The sequence below is a fragment of the Hylobates moloch genome, unplaced genomic scaffold (assembly GCF_009828535.3).
Source record: "Hylobates moloch isolate HMO894 unplaced genomic scaffold, HMol_V3 SCAFFOLD_2, whole genome shotgun sequence".
Classification (NCBI taxonomy): domain Eukaryota; kingdom Metazoa; phylum Chordata; class Mammalia; order Primates; family Hylobatidae; genus Hylobates; species Hylobates moloch.
Window position 1 is genome coordinate 118232932 of NW_026652277.1, and position 21698 is coordinate 118254629.

The 21698-nt window shown below is 40.7% G+C and overlaps 1 protein-coding gene across 2 annotated transcripts in view; it reads right to left on the reverse strand.

Annotated features, from left to right (window-relative positions):
- Positions 1 to 21698, reverse strand: part of SIM1 (SIM bHLH transcription factor 1) — a 78116-nt gene that overhangs the window by 44235 nt on the left and 12183 nt on the right. For both annotated transcript variants that reach the window (XM_032165103.2, XM_032165112.2), the window contains exons 4-9: positions 19350 to 19439; positions 18674 to 18782; positions 18446 to 18531; positions 17562 to 17761; positions 17225 to 17331; positions 16351 to 16498 (exon numbers count right to left, since the gene is read on the reverse strand). In XM_032165103.2, coding sequence (XP_032020994.1) covers positions 16351 to 16498; positions 17225 to 17331; positions 17562 to 17761; positions 18446 to 18531; positions 18674 to 18782; positions 19350 to 19439 — 740 coding nt within the window. The remainder of the gene's footprint in view (positions 1 to 16350; positions 16499 to 17224; positions 17332 to 17561; positions 17762 to 18445; positions 18532 to 18673; positions 18783 to 19349; positions 19440 to 21698) is intronic.

The window sequence follows — 21698 nt, forward strand, 5'->3', positions numbered from 1 at the left end:
GACCTCATATTACTGAAACCACAGAAAGCAAAACTGTGGATAAGGGGGGACTATGGGAATTCCATCTCTGGGAATATATCTTATAAAAATAATTGGAGATGAGTATCAAGAATCTGTATACAGGGCTGGGCGCGGTAGATCACGCCTGTAATCCCAGCACTTTGGGAGGCCAAGGCGGGTGGATCACTTGAGGTCAGGAGTTTGAGACCAACTTGGCCAACATGGTGAAACCCTATCTCTACAAAAAATGCAAAAAATTAGCCCGGCATGGTGGCACATGCCTGTAGTCCCAGCTACTCGAGAGGCTGAGGCAGGAGAATCGCTTGAACCCAGAGGCAGAGATTGCAGTGAGCCAAGATTGTACCACTGCACTCCAGCCTGGAGGACAGAGTGAGACTCCGTCTCAAAAAAAAAAACAACAACAACAACAAAAGCTATATACAAGGGTGTTTATCACAGCATAATCTCTTAATTATAAATAATCAAATAAGAAGAACCAACAATAATAGAATTACTAAATTATGATCTATCCATGTGATAAAATATTATGAAGTTATTAAATATTTTGACTCTAATGACATAAAATATACCACAATAAAGTAAAAAATTCTCTCTTTGACATGTACTGTATATGCATATTGAGAGATAATAAACTAAAATATTTAGTTGATATGTGAAAATGGATTAAAGATGTCTTTCATCTTCTCTTTAAACATCTCTGCATTATATTAATTTTTTTCTAGTATGTATGACTTTTATAATCAGAAAAATATTTCTTTTTAAAAAAACACTAATTGAGGGAAATTTCAGGTACTTTCATTTCATATTAAAACTTTCTTTACATTTCCAGAATTACTTCTTTCTGTATATTAAATTACAAAAGAGAAAGCACTAGTAAATTTCTTTTTCTCAAGGTTCAGCTCCTCAGGTATACCATCTGTGATTTTAAAATATCCACATGCTGTCTCAGTGCCTGCATGTTTCACTCACTTTCTGATCTGTTTACCACCCTTCCTACCTTATAGAATGATCTGTCTCTGAAGCCTTTCATGTGAGCTACATGACTTTCTGTTTCCTTCTTAAGAGAATATAATTTAAATTATTACCATAATTGAAAAAAAAATAAAGTCTTGTCATGTAGTTTCTTAAAACAATTTAGTGTCATGTGGCTTATAAATGGTACATTTGTCATTGTTCAAATGAAGTAAACCCTAATGTGGGGGCCACATTTCTTGTTCTAAGGAACTTTATTATGCTCAGAAATTCATTCCATATTTAGCTACTAAAGTTTAAATATATTTGTGAATCCTTCAGGTTGAAGTTCTACATTCAAATGATCTTATATTTTTTCTGTTTCTTATTTTCTTGGAAGCTGGAGGAGGGTGTTGGTCTTTAAAAGTTAGATCTGAAAAAACACAAAATATGCTGCCTCTTTCAAATGAGGCATATATTTAAAATTGTCAGCCTCTTCTTCCACAATCTAAACCTCTAATTGTAGCCCACTTCTAGAAAAGAATCAAATATAAAGAAAAAGTAATATTAATCTCATATTAATATCAATCACGTTTGTATTAATTCTTTTATTTTCAAAAATAGGAAATGAAATACACGTATGTTATTCTGGCCTCCTCTTTTCCATTATTTCCTACCTCCCCACCCTCTGTGTCCATCCCCCTCACCAGACCCTTCACTGTCATTTATTAAGCTAATGTTTTTCAAGTGTATGTTCCCTTTAGAAGTCTTCTAATACCTAAGAAAGATAAGTAATGGAGGATCCCATTACTGAACACCTTATATTTGGTTGAGGTTCTGTTATCACAGAAACAGCTTTCCTACCTAGTTCTTAGCAAAACTGATTGATTCCTAAACCCTGAAAGTATCCTCTGGTGGAGGGGTAAAAGGAGCATACCTCCTGTTTTCAGCTCCACACAAACTCCAGGAACAAAAAAAATACCTGTAATAATAAAATAATTTTCCACAACACTGGGAAATTTAGACTCCATACCCAAGGCCACAGAGTCCCCAAATTCCCCACAGGATCTCACATGGGGAGACCCCATAAGGCCAAACCTCACAGCACGGTTGGAAGCTCTGCCCTTTTCTGTACAACAAAAAGACACTGGCATTTCTGTAGATTATAGAAAAGTAGAGCCTCAGATTCTTAACTCCCCAGGAAATGACACTGCAAAAAATGATGGCATGATGCAATGTTTTCAAATGCACAAATCTTCATTTGTTTAACTTAAATATTTTAAAATACGTCGTATAACATTTATTCTTGATTAAACCTCTTCTAGATAGTTAATCATTAATGGTTTCTTTACAGTTGCTGTGCAAACAGTTCATTCATACCTATGACATATCAAATCTCATAGACATTTTCTTTAATTGGATTCATTTATTTCTAATCTCCTTAAAGCCCTTACTACTGTAATGCTTGGCTAAATATACATTAAACTCTATTATTTAAATGACTAAAATAAATTTGAGATTTGTTTTATGAATAAAAATTCACAATTCAACAAATGTCCTACCATTATTATTAGTATTATTCTGTGCTTCAGTATTCAGACATTATTTTAAATTGCCTGGTAGATAAGTTGTATTTAAACAAAATAAGTTCTGAATATTTGCTAGAGATTTTGGATTGCCCACTAAAACACCAAAATTTTCATTGTCTCTATACTTGACGTCAGAGAACTTGTATAATACTACACAGAATACATAGTTATCAACACAGCCCATTACCAAAGACAGAATAGGCAGCAGCAGCCGGTTTTTATGATTTACAGGGCTTGAGAAAGTTCCCTGGCCATCATGAAGATGTCTTAATAGTGGTCTAATAGCTGATGCTTAAAATTCGTTTATTCATATTTTAATCTATTTATCTTAAGCCGATGGCCCAGAAAGAGATAATAGTAGGGCTGGATGAGTGATGGCTCATTCATTGGCCAAAGTGGGAGGATTGCTTGAGGCCAGGAGTTCAAGAACAGCCTTGACAACATAGCAAGACCCCATCTCTACAAAAAATAAAAAACAATTAGCCAGGCATAGTGGTGCACATCTGCAATCCTAGCTACATGAGAGGCTGAGGCAGGAAGATTGATTGAGCCCAGCATTTTGAGGCTGCAGTGAGCTATGATCATGCCACTACACTGCAGCCTGGGTGACAGAGTAATGCCCTATCTCTTAAAAAGACAGAGAGAGAGAGATAATAGTGTATGCCTCATTTGTTCTCATTTATTGATTTAGTTTATCAGCTACTTTCCTGAAAGCAGTAGTTCTAAAACTTCAGCACACCTCAGAAGCACCTGAAGAGTGTGTTAACACAGCTTGCTGGGCTGTTTCCCTTAAAGTTTCTCATTTGTAGGTCTGGGGTTGAGCCCAACGATTTGCATTCTTAACAAGCTACTGGGTGGTGCTGATGCTGCAATCAGGGGCCGTCCAACACTATTAGTCTCTTAATGCCCTATCAAAATTAAAATGAAAAACTCTGTGTTGCATTTGGCTTGATCTGATAACAAGCAGCTCTTTGCCTGTCACTTATTTGGACACCAATATCAATTAATGGGAGGTATTGAAACAAGTGAAGCTCCTGGTTCAGTCACAAGAACACGTTACAGTCATTACAAGCACGAGAGTAAAATGAATGGCTGAAGAGCAGCCGCAAACCCGTAAGAATGCTCAGAACCAAGGATTCTACCTTTGTTAATGGTTTTCAGTAGGAAGAGGTGAAAGACAGCACATTCTAAGATTGCATTTTACCAGAGAATGTTGCTATTCTTGGAGAGATGTAAAAAGTGGCAAGGGACTTGGGTTTAAAAGCACAAACACAGAGAGAATCCCACCTTAATGGGTACCGTTATGATATCCAGTTCAATATAATGAGGCTATTTCTACAATCTGCCCAGCAGCCCACATTAGCACGGCTTTACTGATGTGGATACAACAAATTTTGTTTGAACAAGAAATCCCTGGGTGGGGCGGGGGGCGGGGGGCGGGGGGAGGATCCATTCACAGGCCCTATCCATTTAGCAATCAATCAAAGAAAAAATATTCTTCTAGTAAAGACAGCAGCTCCCATGTGAATCCTGGTAAAATATTAAATGTTCTAAACAAAATAATTTTCTGTGGGTGATACGTCGATTGTTGTTTTGTGAAAACATCATGACTGTTGATGCTAAAATTAGTGAAGAAGAGATGGGCTCAAGATATTGACTGGCAATTGAGTAGGTCCCAAGTATACCCAAACTCTGAAGAAACTGAGTCACCTTGTAGAGACCTCATATTTAAAAAGAGGGTAAATTGTCCATAGACCATGCAAAATATTGGCAAAATGTCATAAATAACTATATAGGTATTAGGCAGAATCATATGAAATTGCCAATATTGAACTGTTTTAATGTATAGAAGTGACAATTTCAAATGGTTCACCCTAAAACAGCATTATCCACTTAAAGAAAGCATGCCAAAGAGGAAATCAGGTGGATGCTGGAGTCCAGACCCTGGGTTGGTATGCTCGCTGGACCACTCACTAGCTATGTTGTATTGGCTGAGTCACTTAGCTTCTCCGACCTCTCACAAAAAGCAGCTGCCCTTCAAATGTGAGTCTGTCTTACTCCTCAGCCTTCCTAAGAATGTAATGAACAAAACAACGTGCCACGCCTCTTTCAGCTTAGAGCTAACAACCACCTCCCAGTCTCTCCCAGACAGAGCAGCAATGCCTGAGAATTACCTCTTATAAAAGAAAAAAGAAGAAAAAAATTACAAACATCTAAAACAATTGACAACATATTTCAAAATGTAATACATCTGCAAAGACTATTTTGAATCTAGAATGATTCTTTAATTTAAAAATTCACTGAGATTCATAAACCTATCAGAACTCAACCCCCAAAATTTTGAAAAATCCCATCTGCAGCAGGACAAAACATCATTCCAACAGGACAAAAATCAACACAACTTCTCTCTCTCCCTGAGGCAATGAGACAAACAGGGCCCACCCTGGACAATGTCCTTGAGAGAGTTAAAGTTGAACTCCTTAATCTGTAGCCAGTTACCTTGCTGCCAGTCATGAACTCCCTTACCATACACATCACACACACACACACACACACACACACACACACACCACACATCCCTCCCAAGGTGCCCAACTCCTCCCACTGTCTCTCCTCCCTTCTTACTATCTAGCCAGAAAGCAGTCTAACCACACCTGTGAGCTCATTCCTTAGGAGTGACCCAAACAGTGCCAAGGTGCTTTGGGCCCTCTTCCTTCTAATTGTGAGCGGACTCACTTTCCTCCATAAAGGCATCTCAGTTACCAGCAAGCCCACAGGGAAATCAGGCTAGGATACAGGCTAGGACATGCTTATTTCTTTTTCCTGCAGACACTGTCTTACTCATTTTGATGTCCTCTGAACTGTGCACAGTGCTTGACACATAATAGGTGTTCAATAAGCCTTTTATGAATGCTTAAAGGCCACTAGTCCTAACCAATTGAAGGAGGGTCTTGCCAGATGCACCAAGATAATTACTAATTTCTTGTTCTTGGGCCACCCTCTGCCTTCCTAAGACTCATGCTTTCCCTCCATTGGTCCAAAGACTCACACATATTTATTTTGTGTTCATTGGCAGGACAAAAATTATTTTATTCAATTTCACTAAAATAACTACTGTAATAATTCACATGTGCTCAGTGTTACTTTGTGTTGGGCACAGGGCCACCAACCTTACACATGATCTCATTAAATATTCCAGTTGACTCTGAGGTAGAACCTATTATTACCTGCATCTTACAGGGTTTTTCTGTTGTTGTTTGTTTTTTGTTTTTGTTTTTGTTTTTGTTTTTGGGATGACCTCTTGCTCTGTCACCAGGCTGGAGTGCAGTGGCGCGATCTTAGCTCACTGCAACCTCTGCCTCCCAGGTTCAAGAGATTCCCCTGCCTCAGCCTCCCGAGTAACTAGGACTACAGCCTGCACCACCACACCCGGTTAATTTTTTGTATTTTAGTAGAGACGGGGTTTCACCATGTTGGCCAGGGTGGTCTCGATCTCCTGACTTCATGATCCACCCACCTCAGCCTCCCAAAGTGCTGGGATTACAGGTGTGAGCCACCACACTCGGCCCATTTTACAGGTTTTGTAAAAATAGAGAGATAGTGTAGTTAAGCAATTTGTCCATAGTCACTGGGCTAATGAGTGGCAGTGCTAGGGAACAGACAATAGACTGTAGATTCTAGAGCCCAGCCTCTTAACTAATATGCCATGTCACAGGATAAAATATTATGATACCTCATTTGATAACATATTTTTCAAATACCTTGTAATGCATTCCTATGTTTTTCAGAGTTTGAAACATCCAACTAAGAAGCCTAAGGTTTAGACTGCATCATATTCTAATAACAGCAGGATTATAATATCAAATGAGACTCTCTGACGCTGCAAATCTGGAACCAACTGTATAGGGACTTTGAACCTCCCTTTTCTCCAATCTGCTGGTGTTTGTCATCCTAATATATACCTCATATTTTCTTTCTGAAAATAATTTTTTAAATATACCCATCATACATATGGTAGCACAGTGTATTCGTTTCAATAAGATTTACATTCAGAATATTGATATCAAAAAAAATTTTTTAATGGTGTTGTATGTCTAAAAAAAAATGTATTACTAAAGCTGGGTGAACTTGATAATTATATATCAGTACCAATTTGGGAAAGGCAAGAGACTATGCCTCCCTGGCACAAAGAAGGTGCTCCATAAATGCTGATGTTTCTCCCTCTGCATGGAAATCTCTGCTCCCTTTAGAGTATCAATGACAACAGTGAAAAACAGAGTGAGCCTGACCAAACTGCAGAAATCACCACATACAAAGAGCACAAAGCTTGGAGGTTTGTGTGTTGTGGGACTGGGGAAGGGAGAGAAAATAAACACCTAAATTTGTGGGTTTGAGGATATAGAAAAAATAGTTTCCAGTCCTGATGAAACATGCTCAGTTCTGGATCCCCGTCTCTCACCTTGTACAAAAATCAACTCAAGATGGATCAAAGCCTTAAATCTAAGACATGAAATCATAAATTCTAGAAGATAACATTGGAAAAACTCTTCTGAACATGGATATAGGCAAAGAATTCATGGCTATGACCCCAAAAGCAAATGCAACAAAAATGAAAATAAATAAATGGTACCTGATTAAACTAAAAAGCTTCTGCATTGCAAAAGAAACAATCAGCAGAATAAACACAAAACACACAGATTGGAAGAAAATATTTGCAAACTATGCATCTGACAAAGAACGAATATTCAAAATCTACAAGGATCTCCAACAAATCAACAAGAAAAAACAAATAATACCATCAAAAAGTAGGCAAAGAACATAAACAGACATTTCTCAAAAGAAGATATACAAACAGCCAACAAACATGAAGAAATGCTCGACATTACTAATCATCAGGGAAATGCAAACTAAAACCCCAGTGAGATACTACCTTACACCTGCAAGGATGGCCATAATTTAAAAATCAAAAAGCAATAGATATTGGTGTAAATGTGGTAAAAAGGGAACACTTTCACACTACTGATAGAAGTGTAAATTAGTACAATCACTATAGAAAACAGTATGGAAATTCCTTAAGGAACTAACAGTAGAGCTACCATTTGATCCAGCAATCCCACTACTGGGTATCTGTCCAAAGGAAAATAAGTCATTATATGAAAAAGACACATGCACATGCATGTTTATAGCAGCTCAATTTGCAATTGCAAAGATATGGAACCAATCTAAGTGCCCATCAACCAATGAGTGGATAAAGAAAATGTGGTATATATACACCGTGGAATACCACTCAGTCATAAAGAGGAACGAAATAATGTCTTTTGCAGCAACTTGGTTGGAACTGGAGGCCACTGTTCTAAGTGAAGTAACTCAGGAATGGAAAACCAAATATCATATGTTCTCACTTACAGATAGGAGCTAAGCTATGAAGACGCAAAGGCATAAGAATGGTATAATGGACTTTGGGGCTTCCAGGGAAAAGTTGTATGGGGTGAGGAATAAAAGACTACATATTGGCAACAGTGTACCCTGCTTGGGTGACAGGTGCACTAAAATTTCATAAATCACCACTAAGGAATTTATCCATGTAATCAAAAACCACCTGTATCCCAAAAACTATTGCAATTTTTAAAAAAGAAACATGCTCAGTTTCAACAATGAAGTTCAAGGTAAAGAATGTGAAGAAAGAGAAAACCTAGCTTAAACAAGAGCAGTGAGACCATCAGTGTTTGAATCTAATTTGAAGAGTGATACTAACGGTGTTACAAGGAGTGCTTACTGGAAAAGAACAACATGACAAATGTATATAGGTCACTGACCCATCTCAAAACACCCTACTTCTGCTTCCAACCCTTAAAATTCCATCCTTTCTCTGATAGCTCCACTGTCACTTTGAACTCCTTTGTATTCTGTGTCCTTAGCAAATGGTGCAAGTATACTCTAACATTGCAAACTGAGCTAATCTGACTTCTCAAAGATTTCAATGGAACTCTTCTATTTCACCAACTAAATTGTCAACTGCTTGATAAATGCTAAGATTCCTACTTCATGTAATCATGCAATTAATCATTGCAATCTGCTATACTCTGTGAAACACTGGTATACAGCCACACTCAGTCCATGTAGAACAATGAGGAATACACAAAAGGCTCCACTGAACACCATCAGAAATGTCAGTGTTTGGTGTTTTATGCACGTTAAATTATAGCTACTAGCATTAATAAAGTTGACAAAACACTGATTCCAACTAAATTACCCTAGATATTTGGTTAGTTTCTTATGATCTCTTTTTCCCCAAGAAACTAACCTATGTAAAACACCTTCCACACTCTCTAGCACAAAGTGCTCAGTAAATGCTGTGTTTTCTCCCTCCACATAGAAATCTCTACTCCCCTTAGAGTATCAAGACTACAGTGAAAAACAGGGTGAGCCTAAACAAACTGCAGAAATCACCACACACAAAGAGCACAAAACTTGGAGGTTTGTGTGTTGAGGGATTGGGGAGGGAAGGGAAAATAAACACCTAAATTTATGGATTTGAGGATACAGAAAGTCAAGTTAAGGAGAAAACTATTAATTCTCTTTCAAAGTGTTTTAGTTGACATTACATAGTTGGCAAGAGCTAATCAAAACAGCTAAGAAATTCTAAGCACCTGCTTTCTGTCAGATACTGTGCTATATTCTTTCTGTATATTATCTCATTTAATCCTCCATAAATCCCCAAAAGGTGGGTACAAATGTCCCCATTTCACATATGGGGCAACAGAGGGTCAAAGAAGTAGAGTGATCTGCTCAAGGCCTCACAGCTATTATGTAGTCGAGTCTTCGTTCTAACCCAGGCCCATCTGGCACTAAAGCCCATGCCTTTGTTTCACAGATTGCTTGGAAAATGATACTGTGGGTCTTTATAAAAACAAAATCACAATCGTACTGAAATACCTCTTTCTGGAGATGGCCCAGGCTCAGCCAGACCCCAAACATTGTCAATACCCTACAAAGTAACTTCTCCTTTCAGTTCCATGATCACCAAGGAGGAGCCCTCTTCCCCGCCAGCTCCCTGTCCTTGCAATGCTAAAGGCAGGAGAAAGGGAGATGGAGTCAGGGAGTTTACTCCCTCAGGCAAGACAGAACGTTAAATTCCTCTATTGACAGGTACTCAGGAATCCAATTTTCATCTATACTCCAACCAATCCTTTTTTGCATGAAGGCTTAATTACAGACACTAGCATTTCAACTCCAGTGAATTTTCTATGGTCACCTGCTCATCTGGAAAGACATCATAAGCCAAGAACAGAGAAGGAAGTATTGGTTAAGGTGAGAGCAGTGGCAGCCTTTTACTAAATTATGAAGATATGTATAATCCACCCCACCCCCCACCACACACACATCTTGTATCAAACATAACAGTGTTTCCCATGTGAGTAGACTAAGTCAGGAGACAAAAACATGTTTTTCTGGAGTTCAAGTAAAGCCTCCCTTGAATTTCTTCATCCATTCACAATAACATGGATGGATGCCTGCCTACATATAAGGCCGTGATCCATATTTTTCTACAATGTGAGTCAAACATCAAAACTCTTTTTTCCCAACAGCCAGACTAAGAGAAAGCCAGAGGAAAGTAGACAGGCTGATCATTCAGTACACACCAACTGGCCTCTACCCAAGACCTAAAGGGAAACTCGTATGAATCAGTGTCCTTCAGGTCAGGGCAACAACAGAGGAAGGAGTGGAGGCCAGAGAGGGCTGGGGAGGGAGAAGCAGTTGGATAGTGGCAGTGCCAAGGGGCCAGAGAATGACACAGCAGCCCCAAGAATACTAGGAAGTTCTCTATCCCAGGCCTCTGAATAGAACCCCCAGGGGGCCTCCCTGCTGCCATATATCCCCTCCATTCTCTCTCAAAGGCAGAAAAGGGCCGATTCCTTCCTCCTATCCCATCCTCATGGGGATGTACACACACACACACACACACACACACACACACACACACAGCATGTAAGAAATACACTCCTGCCACAGCAGGCAATTTGCTTCACATCTGACTTGGTGTGCAAATCTACTGACATTTGGGTTAACTCTTTTGTTTAGCAAAAACATAAAATGTTAAATCTGGTTGCAGGAGTAGAATAATTAGTAATAGCAATAATGTATAATCTAGAACCAAGCAATTCAGTAAAAAACTAAAATGTTTGCAGGCTATATTTTCTTCTTACAAAATGAAAATGTCCTTAGTGAAACTTATTCGGAAAAAATGAGACATTCTTAATTGAATGTCATTGAGAAGATTGAACAGCTAAATTTTAGCTAGGAAAATCTCAATATCTGCGCACCCTTGTGAAGCAACCACAAAGAGGCAGCTTCTTAATCTTCCATCATGAATTCAGATCAAAGCCTATCTTGAAGTTTTGTGGGCTGAACACTACAGGCCTCACTCATTCAAATCCATCCTTGTCTCCCAGACATCTTTCCCACAACCACCTTCCACCTCCACCCCTATACACAGAGAACAGCAGGATGCAGTAGGAGTGACACACCAGCTTTTAATTCTGGCGTCACTACTTACTCAGCATACCTGAGCCTCAGTTTCCACACCTAAAAATACGAAAAGCAATCTCTGAGCCAACCACTGTGCAGAGCCATCAAAGAAGCAAGTCAGGTAACCAATGTGACAGCACTTTGAAACAGATATGCATTCAGCATTTGTTTAAAAAAATACAAAGTCTGTAAGTTCATAAAAGATGAATTCAAAACCAAATACAGATCCTTTTGATAAAATACTATAATAAGGAAAAAATGTATGAAGAATAAGATTATTTAAGTGAGTATTTAACTGGTATTATGTATTTCAAAAGAGACTAAATCTCCAAGCTCTTCCTTTTAACTAAGTGTTTTGGTAGTTATAAAATTCGTATTACTACAAATATGTCTTCAATTTGTTTTTATAATCATTAAGTTACATGAAAGATCATCTGAAAAGAACAACTGTGACTCTGATGTTCAATATTAGTAAAGATTAAACACAATGAAGGATCAAATCTAATTTACGGGTATACATTAGTGCATGATTATTATTTTGGAAGATCAAAAGATTAAGTCTATACAAATGCTCCAGAGAGTAAATTATTTTATATTTTCTGTAGCTTGCTAAGTGAAAAGGTGTTTCATTGTATATTGTTTGTATTTATATTTTTGTAATATAAAAGTGATTTTGCTAACCAGGAAAATGAAATGTACTCAATAACTATATATGTTATTGGTCAAGTTTTTTTAAGGCATTCTCTAAAAACGTCTAGTAATAATAATAATATATCACTGGCCTTTAAATAAGTAATTTTTAAAAATTTGGAAACCCAAATTAATCCAGCACCAATAATGTACTTAAAAGAGGAAAGCAATATGAACATATTTTAATGTTTGCTGCTTTATGGCAAGGATATGTCGGGTTTTATATTTACAGAATATGTTAACATTTAAAATCCTTTTTAATTCTAAGAACTACAGTGGTTCTCATAATGGTAAATTGTTGTGGTTAACATACCATATGCAAACAACAACAAAAAGTATAGGATCTTCAGTAATTACAATATAGAGCCCCTTTTTTTTTCATTGACATGAAAGAAGTACTGTATGTCACCTTTGGTATTTGGCCTAACTTTTCTATGAATTCAAAAGGGGTATTTAGTAGACAGCAAATGTTACATACACTACCAATATAAATTGTCTCTATTTGTTCTGCTTTTAGTAACACAGAAATAGAAGTTTTAACACAGAAAACTACTTCCTCATATATGTTCAGTGAATCACTCTAAAACACCATATGAGATTTTCTAGGAAAGCAATGTTCCATCCTAAACTTAGAAAATAAATAAGCAGAGAAGCCGTCTTTGCTAAGAAAAAGAAGTTGAGATGTTAAATCTGTCTGATTCCAAAATTTCCAAATTACTACCTAAATCTATTCTCTCTCTTTTACTTTCCAGACATAATATCAGAATTGTATTAGCTTGCAAGTCTTATTAGAAAGCTAGTTTAAAATACAGTATCATTTAGAACTTCCTATCCTACGAAAGTCTCCTCACAAAATATCATCTATCAATCAGCCTAATTGAGATCATACACCAATGAGTACTTGACGAACATTAGTGGCAGATTGTTTTTAACGGCACCAGTAAACTAGCTCTCAACTATATTTTTGCAAGCTCTACACACAATAATTTTTAACATTTTAAATGTGTCATCATAAATGGTACAGTGGCTATGTAGGAAAATGCTATTCAAGGATGAAGCACCATGATATCTGTAGCTTACTTTGAAGTGACTTAGTAGGAAAAAAATACACATTAAAAATAGGCACACATATAGGTAGAGAGAGATATAAAGCAAATATAGGAAAATATTAACAGTTGTTGGATGTAGATGATGTGAATATGGATATTCATTTATTTCGCTTTCAACTTTTCTACTTGCAAAGTTTATGTCTTAAAATATTTTTAAATAGGAATTTTATACTCTAGTGGGTTATCTTTAAAAGTGGCAGAATATTTCTTATTTTAAAAATATATGTAGTCTAAAAACATAAAAAGAACCAAGACTCTTAATTTTCTTAGAAATTGTTTTTCATAGTTTATTAGGTGTTCTACATTTTCAATTTTCTTTACATTAAAAACTAAAGCTTTCCATCTGAACTGGCTATGAATAATTAATAATACTAATTAAACTCAAGAAAATATGAATTCAAGAAAACTCACGTAGGTCTTTACACAGTATACTCCATATATTCTGGACTTTCCCCGACATCATTGTTACTAGACACTAGTTCCATTCACCTACCCTCTTGAAAATAACCAAAGAGCAAGGCCTGTCATACTTAACACTTATTTCAAAGCCTGAGGATACTCATAACTTATAAGAAAAATCTTTTTTAAATGTGTAAAGCTAACAGGATATGTGTGTCTTACAGAAAATCATGAACTGATCAGTGTTTTGTTTTGTTTTCTTTTGTTTTGGAGCGAGGGTTTAATGAAGAGCTATAGAAGCTTCACTGAACCTCGGAGACCCAGAGAAACTAAGGGAATTTTCAGAATTTAATCATAGTATCTTCTCACTCTCCTCTCCAGATTTTCAGAACATATGGTGGGCATACAAAAGTCAGTAAAAAGCACCAAGGCATATACCACCTGCCTCTAAAATCATCCAGTTTTCCTATATGCCCTGTTGCAACTGCTTATTAAAACAAGGTTGCTAAATAATTCATTGTTGCTTTTGTTAGATAATAATAACTTATTTTCCAGGCATATTTTAACTTCAGCAATAAATCAGGAAATTAGAAAATCAATGAGCTTATGAATGTCGCCTCCGCCAAAACATCACAACCTCATTTGACCAAGGCTTATTTAAAAATCTCTACTTTCATGACATGAAAATCCCTTTAAAATGTATGCTATTGAAAAGTTTAAATTTGAAAAACATCTGGCATGTCAAACTATATGGGAGCTTGTGGTTTTAAGTACTTTGTTTGAGGTGGTGTATTTAGAAAGAACTCACTTGTCATTCTCAGGCTTCATAGGGAAGTAGCCCTAAAAAACAAATGTATGTGGTAGTTCACTATAACCATGGGGAATCAATAGCCATCTATTTAATTTGCTAAGACAATGTAAATTAGTAACTTCCAGCCAGATGTGTGATATGCACATCAAACAAACTGCAACCTGTTCATTATGAAAATTCTGTCAACATACACAGAGCCACTTGATGACATTTCATCTAAAGCAATTTCCACATTTGCAGCTATAAAAATTGTCATAAGAATTTTTCTACAAGAAATTGAAGCTGAGACTCATAAAAGGGTAATCAATTTCAGCTTTTCATCTTGTGTGCTGTGTATATATGCTTCTGTGTGTTTATTTCTATTTTCATTCAGAGGTATAAAATGTTTTAACAATGTGCACCATGCTCTTTTTCCTTCTATTAATCATTTATTTATCCTCATTACATCTTTTTAAATTTGATGTAAAGTTGATCATCTAATTATACAGTTCTGGAGGAGTATGTAAAGTCAGGAATGACAGAATCAACAGAAGAAAAAATGTACACCTATCTACTAGAAAACAAAACAGAATATTTCAAAATGACTCCAAACATAAATTAAGTTTACCCATTGGGAGGTCTAACTTGCATTAGGATCATTTATATGGGTCTGTGTGAATATATACCCTGCTGTTTGATAAAAAATGATTACTAACCACAGGCACCCACCAGAGAACAGAGTGTATGTGTAATGCTTGTGATGTCTCAGACATACAAAGCACCTTCTTAAAGAACATCCGTTTCCTTTCCATGGTAAGCAGACATAATTTTTCACCCTTTAATACTACTGCTTCACAGAGGGGCCTATTTTATGTATTATGTTCTGCTATTCTCTCTTACATTTATTTTAATAATATGAAGAACTGTATTCATAAAATTGATGGTTTCATGAAACCCAAAATATTGTTAAATTTTCTGTTTTGTATTAAAATGCACGGCCTTCTTGATATTACAAGAACTATATAATATTAACACTGTTTACTAAGATAAAAAAATTAGAAGATTATTCTTAATTGCCAGCTACTATTCTTGAATGTTGAATCCTCATCTAAGCCAAATTCATTTTCTAAGTCTATTGAATTAACTTTTCTTATTAAACAAGACACAGAATAAATAGTCTTACTGCCAAGCATAATATTTCCAACTACTACATTTTTAATTTGGCAATTTAAAACAACGTGAAACGAACCTAGTCCTTATCACCTATAGTATAGTCTGATTCCAAATAGCACCCCTTCACCAACTTCGTGATGTCTAAATAGCATTCTACTGAGTGCCTGGTGTGTCAACACTTCCAGCTTCCAAAGTAAACAACCCATGAGATCCCCTAAAATCACAAGAATTTCAACCTTTACCAAAAAAAGGGTGGGGAGAGCGCAACAGCACACACAAAAGAGTTCTTCATAAAGGCTTCAACCCTAAGCAATCCAACTTTCACAAACATTGTACAGAACACGCTTTCTTCACCAGCCGCACACTAGGCCACGTGATCAGCCTGCAGGGCCACACTGGCAACCAGAAACGATTATTGTTTCTAGAAAGAATAAGGCTCAAATGCAGGCCTCTGCAGCCTCCCTGTCATTCGCGCCCGCAGGTGGCACCCAGAGCTCCGCTCCTCACTCAGTGAAGCAATTACACCCCGCGCGGGGCCTGGGCGCCGGCCAAGACTTGCAGCATTCGCTTGGGTCCCTTAGCTTTCTACGAGTTAAAGTAAAATCCTCCTGGTCACTTAAGCCCCCTTTGTGGTTCAGCGGGGAAACCACTCTCTCAGAACTCTTAACTTTGATTGGAGACTCTGGTTAAAATTAAGAACTTCAAACCCCAGATTTGAAAAAATGAAACAGATGTCCTGTTTGTTAACCATAAATGCCTCCGTACGTTGGATCCTTTCCTCTCTCTCTCTTTCTTTCTGCCGCATTAAGTTTTATTTAATGCAGAGTTCGCTTAAAAGGTTAAGAGAGAAAAAGAAAGAGAAGAAAGCAAATACGGACTGTGACAGAAAAACTCCTAAATCTTTCTCCAGAATATAACGAAGAAAGCCTCTTCAAAAAGATGAAAGTGTTCGACCTGCCTCCTCTTGGCGCAGCCAGCACTCGAGGGTCAAAATGGCATTCCCCGTGGCCCGAGCCTTGTCTAACCTGGCCGTGCCGCCATCCGCACCCTCGCAGAGAGCAGGGTCGCCTGGGTGAAGGGGTCTCAGTCTTGCACTCACGTGAGGACATAGTTGACGCTGACGATACAGTGTGGCCTGGAGGAGCGACTGTTGTGCACGATGGTCGCGTAGCTCTGCACCCATACCCAGCCGCCGTGTTTCGCCAGGAATCTGTAGTACTTGGTGGTCACCTGTCCCTTCACCAGCACTGACGGAGACACAGGAGGCAAATGGTGGTGAACCAGCCTGCCCGGGATGGTCCCAAATGCAATCCCTGGTGGTGAGAATTGAGGGCCCCCTGTGGGCCCTAATAACCGCACCAGGCAGGAGAGAGAGACGACAGGCAAATTCCCAAAGAAACTGATTGTCCCGTTTTATTGCATTGAGCCCTCCGGTCACCCTTCTAGGGATAATACAGGGGTGGCTAGATGTCTTCACCATTAGCAAAGGGAGGAACACGTAGAGCTGGGGAGTTTCCTCCAGATTCGCTTTTCTAACTGCGGAAGTAAGGCTCTGGGCAGCTGAGCTCTGGCGCTCACGATCCCTGCCCGGGAGATTACGCTCAAAGCAAAGCTGTATCAAAAGCCAGGCGAGTCAACGCAATTGAGCGCCAGCCTTGGTTTTTGTTCATCTTTAGCGTGGTTCACAGATGGGAAAAAATACCAATAGGAGAGTAATATACCTTCGCCGGGGGCGAGTGATGTATTTCGCCCAGAAATGCTTCTTCCGCCTATATTAGCGGCCCGCGGATGTTAGAGAATTTAGGTGGGTCCAGTGTCGGAGCAGTCCCTCAGGAGGCCTCACACACCACCACCACCCGGCTCCCTGGGCTCCCACCTGTCCTCTTGCGAGGGACTTAAATCGTGGCTCCCCCACCCCCTAACCAGGGGGACGCGCCAAGGTTGCCTGGGTACGGGGCAGGGTGGCGCCTTACGCAAATGGTGCGCGCAGCGCAGGTGGAAGGTGTCGCAGCCGTGCACATGGTGGTACAGAGTCTTCTCAATCAGGTCCTGAGGTTCGTACCCCGTCAGCTCCGCCACCCTGAGGAGAGCAATCCCTGCAGAATGAATGCAGGCGGGGGTGCAGGGATGTCCCCCCCCCCCACGCACCCTCTACAGCCGTCTGAGACCTAGCTGTCCGCCCTCACTTTCCAGGGCCGGTTCAGTCGCCTCATCTGCAAAATGGGCTCATAGGATAGACGGAAAGCTCTCAGTCACTAAGCAGGGCCGCCCTCAGGCTAGGAGAGGCCCTTTCCGGCCCTGCCCACCCACCTGGAGTCCAGAAAGATGAGCTTCATGTCCAGGCTGGCGCGGAACATAAACATATTGCTGTGTAGCTTGATCTCCGTGACGGCGCTGGGCGGCAGCGAGTGGCCCACGGCCACCAGGCCTACGTTTTGGTAGCAGCCGTCGAAGGGGGACATGTCCAGACTGTACTGGCGGATCTTCAAGTAGCCGCTGCAGTGGATGACCTGAGACAGAGAGAGAGGGAGGGAGACTCAGCCACAGGTAGGAAGAGCCCCCAAAAGGTGGAGAAGGGGTTGAAACATGTTGAAACTCTACTTAGCCCCAAAGCTGTACTGACCACGCCCATGCACTAAGGAATCCGAAGTTATTGGTGCTCTAAGGTGTCTTAAGAAAGTGACTGCACAGCCACACTGAACTCACCTGGGAGCGCGTAAAGAATGCAGAGGCCTGGCCCCACCAACCCTAACGCATCCGAATTGCGAAGTAGGTCCCTGAAACCTGCTAATGACGTTCAACGACATTCAACGTGAGACCCATAGCTTCGAACTAAAGCTCTGGTTTCTAACCTCTTATGTAACGCTATGCATAAACTCTTAGGGATTCACCAAAGTTACCCGCCCCTTCAGAGGCCTTACGGACCCTAAAGGCCCATCTCTAGGGGTCACAAGTTCATAGCCCGCGCGGCCACCCAGTATTGGGACCCAGTCAGACTCTGTCTTTAAGCATAGTCCCCAGCTGTTCACAAAGTTCCGTGGCCCTCGTGGAGAGTCCTGGCCTGCGGCTCCTCGACGCAAGCTGGGGGTGCCCTCGCGGGTAGTCCCAGATGTGGGGACATTCCTCCCACGCCGCACGCGCCTCGCTTCCTGCCCTCTCTGACTCCACCCGGAGCAGATCTTCCAGCTACGCACCTTGTAGCCTCCACAGGTGAGGCCGGCGTTACGCTTGGCCAAGACGCACTTCATCCTCAGGAAGAAGGAGCGCTCGATCTCATACTCTGGGAGAGAGGAACGAAGGGAAGCTCAGGACGTGTGATATCGGCGGCGTGGGACGGCACGCGTCTCTGCCACGACTAATTAGGGAGAAATCACAAGCGGACTGCGATGGGCCTGAGCGTCGCAGGCACGTGTCTACCTTACCCTGCACGAAGTGAGAGTGGTAGGGTTGATGGGCGGTGAGCACCGCCGTCATCTCGTCGTGGTCTGCCGGGTGAATGTATTCATAAATGCTGTTTCCGGTCAGCTCTACCTGTGAAGAGGAGGATGTCGCCGCCCCCGTGGCGGTGGAATGCCCGGTGAAGGGACTGAAAGATTAGGCCAGGGGATCTGCAGGACCATGAGGACAGCAGCCAGAATTCTGGAATTGGCCCTGAGTTCCAAAGCCAGCTCTGCTTCTTGCTACCTATTGCAGCCTATCTAAGATTCCGCTTCCTTGTCTATATAATAATAAAAGTAGCAGTAATAATGATGATAATAATAATAGTAGTAATAGTAGTAGTAGCAACAGCAGCAGCAGCTCCCTGGCAAAGTTCTGATAAAGATATCATGAAATAAGTATGTAACCTCCTCTCATGTTGTCTGGCTTGCGGTAGGGACTCAAAAAAGTAGCCATTGTTTGGGCCTAGGGTGGAAGGTAAAGGAGAAGGCAAGTGGAGAAATGGAGAGACCCAGAACCATTTAAGAGTCTTCCTGCTAGCTGTGAGATGTCCAGCTCCAGGTTTAGAGAAGCACACCCAGCCCCCAACCCAGCCCCCTACCCCTGCTTCCAGCTCTGGCTGTAAACACTGCAGGTGGGATATGTGAACCACTCACCTACCTGAGAAAGACCCAAGTGGACCGAGGCTGTCTCGGAGATGTACATGATCTTCCCATCTGGGGCTACCACGAAGATGAAGCCATCCAGGGTCTGGGGAGGCAGAAATCGAGAGAATAGAGAGCCCTCTGGGCCATCAGGAGAAATGGGAGCAGGAGGACAGAAGTTAGTGACTTTCAGCCAAAAGTGTAGAGAGATGGAGTGGAGCAGGTTTGGCAGGAAACAGGGCATAGAAAACTAGCCACATGAGCCCTTTTATTCATTCAAAATTTGTAAACATCTGGGGCATGCAGCCCAATGGGAAAGATCCAGAGTAATTGGTGGACAAGGCTAGTGCCCTGTAAGACTCAGGATCCACTGAAATGAACAAGGAAAATACATCCATAAAACACACACACTATCTCTCTCTCTCTCTCTCTCTCTCTCACACACACACACACACACAGTTCTAGGGGGAAAAATCACAGCCTATGTGTTCTATAATGGAAAGAGTAATAGCAGCGTTTGGGAATAGCAGTGCAGTAGGCATTGGTGCATCAATATTGGAAGGGCTGGCAGTCTAAAGTTTGTAGACAGAAGAAAGCTGGCCAGTGACTCTGGAAAGAGTCCAAGATAGGAGGCATTTAGGAGATGAGAGGCTTTACAAGGAGCAAGTCCATAGAGTAGTGCCATAGGGTGTATGTGTGTGTAAGTTTACATTGATACATCAAACTGACAGGCTCTCCATGAAGGAGAGTCTTAAGACTTTCACTGTCTCTATCTCTGTGAATAAGGCCTCAGTCCAGGCAGAGACAAGACGAGTCAGACCCTGCTTTCAATGAGCAGGAAGTCCAACAGGAGCAACTGGCCTAAAGACAGATATAATGACCACATAGCTGAACAGACAGTGCTGAATAGGCAGGGGGCCCAGAGCCTGAATGACCTGGGGGACAATCAGGCCTTAGAGGAGCTGATGTTTGAGCAGAAACTTGAAGAGGAAGCTTGGACTGGAGAAGAGAGAAAGAGCATTCTAGGCAGAAGGAATGAAGTGGCCAAGTCTGTTGGGTCTGGGGATAGGACCAATCTAGTGTATTCTGAGGTGATGAATTTGGTGTACCAGAGACTGCAGAGGAGCTACACTTGCAATAGATTTTGGAGCTTGAAATGTCAACTTGAGAAACCTGGAGTTGCTCTGTAAGCACTAGAGTTCTAACAAAGGTTTCTAAGCAGGAGAATAGCATGCTTAGATGTGGCATTTGTTTAATTTTATTTTGTTTTGCAGAATGCAGACAGTGATCTGAGGAGGAAGGGGAGGGGAAGAGGAGATCAGAGAAGGCAGCTGCAGCAGAGATGGTCAAGCCTGAAATGGGGTAGTCACAAGGGGAATATAGAAAGGGGAGAATCTAATTCAAAGATGGTTCTGGATATGGACTTCATTGGTAGCAGAGAGAGGTTTACTTCAAGGTTTCAGTGAAGGCACTAAGCAGAAGGTGACATCATTAACCAAGATTTAGTGAGATTTTGTATGAGTAGAATTCTGGAGGAGGGAGATAATGCCTCCTTGTTTTGGAGATGCTAAACTTCAAGTGTATGCAGATTTCCATTTAGATGTGTCCAGTTTGCAGTAGGAAACAAAAATCTGGAGCTCAGGAGGAGAGTCTAGACTACAGAAACCAGTTGGTTTCATGTGGAGAAAGGAGTTGAGAGGCTGGTGTTGGGTGAGATTACCTGGGTGGCCTTGAAGCTGTGACAGGAGAAACAGAGCTGAAACCTTGGAGAAATTACAGCATTTGCAGGCCAACCAGTGGTGGGGAAATCAAAAGGAAGCAGGCAGACAGAGAGAAGAATCTGGGAAATAGTGCTATTTTAGAAACTGAGGGAAGGAGAGAATGTTAAATCACCAGTGTCACCTCCTTCAAGTCTTAGTCCAAATGTCACCTTCTCAGTGCGGCCCTCTCCAACCATCTCTTATTTTAAAAGGCATTACTCTTTCTTCCTCTCCTCCTTATTTTTCTCCACGGCACCTATACCACCAGGTACACTATACAGTGTACCAGTGTGGGCTTGTAAAGCTGCTCTCCTTAGAATGTAAACTCTATGAGAGCAGGGCTTTCCATCTGGCATGCAATTGCCCCTCCTAAATTTGAGGAATGAATGAGCTCCATTAGGCTAAGAGATGAGCATCTAATTCTTGCTATCAAAATGTGGTGAAGCCAGTGAACAGCATGATGGGTGGGAGAGATGCCAGACTGCAGGGATGTGGGAGTGAATGGGAGGGGGTGGGCCATTGAAATTGGGAATGTAAGTCAATCCTGCCAGAAATGTGGCGTGAAGAAGAGGAAATAAATTGGCAAGAGCTAGAAAGTGTCAGGG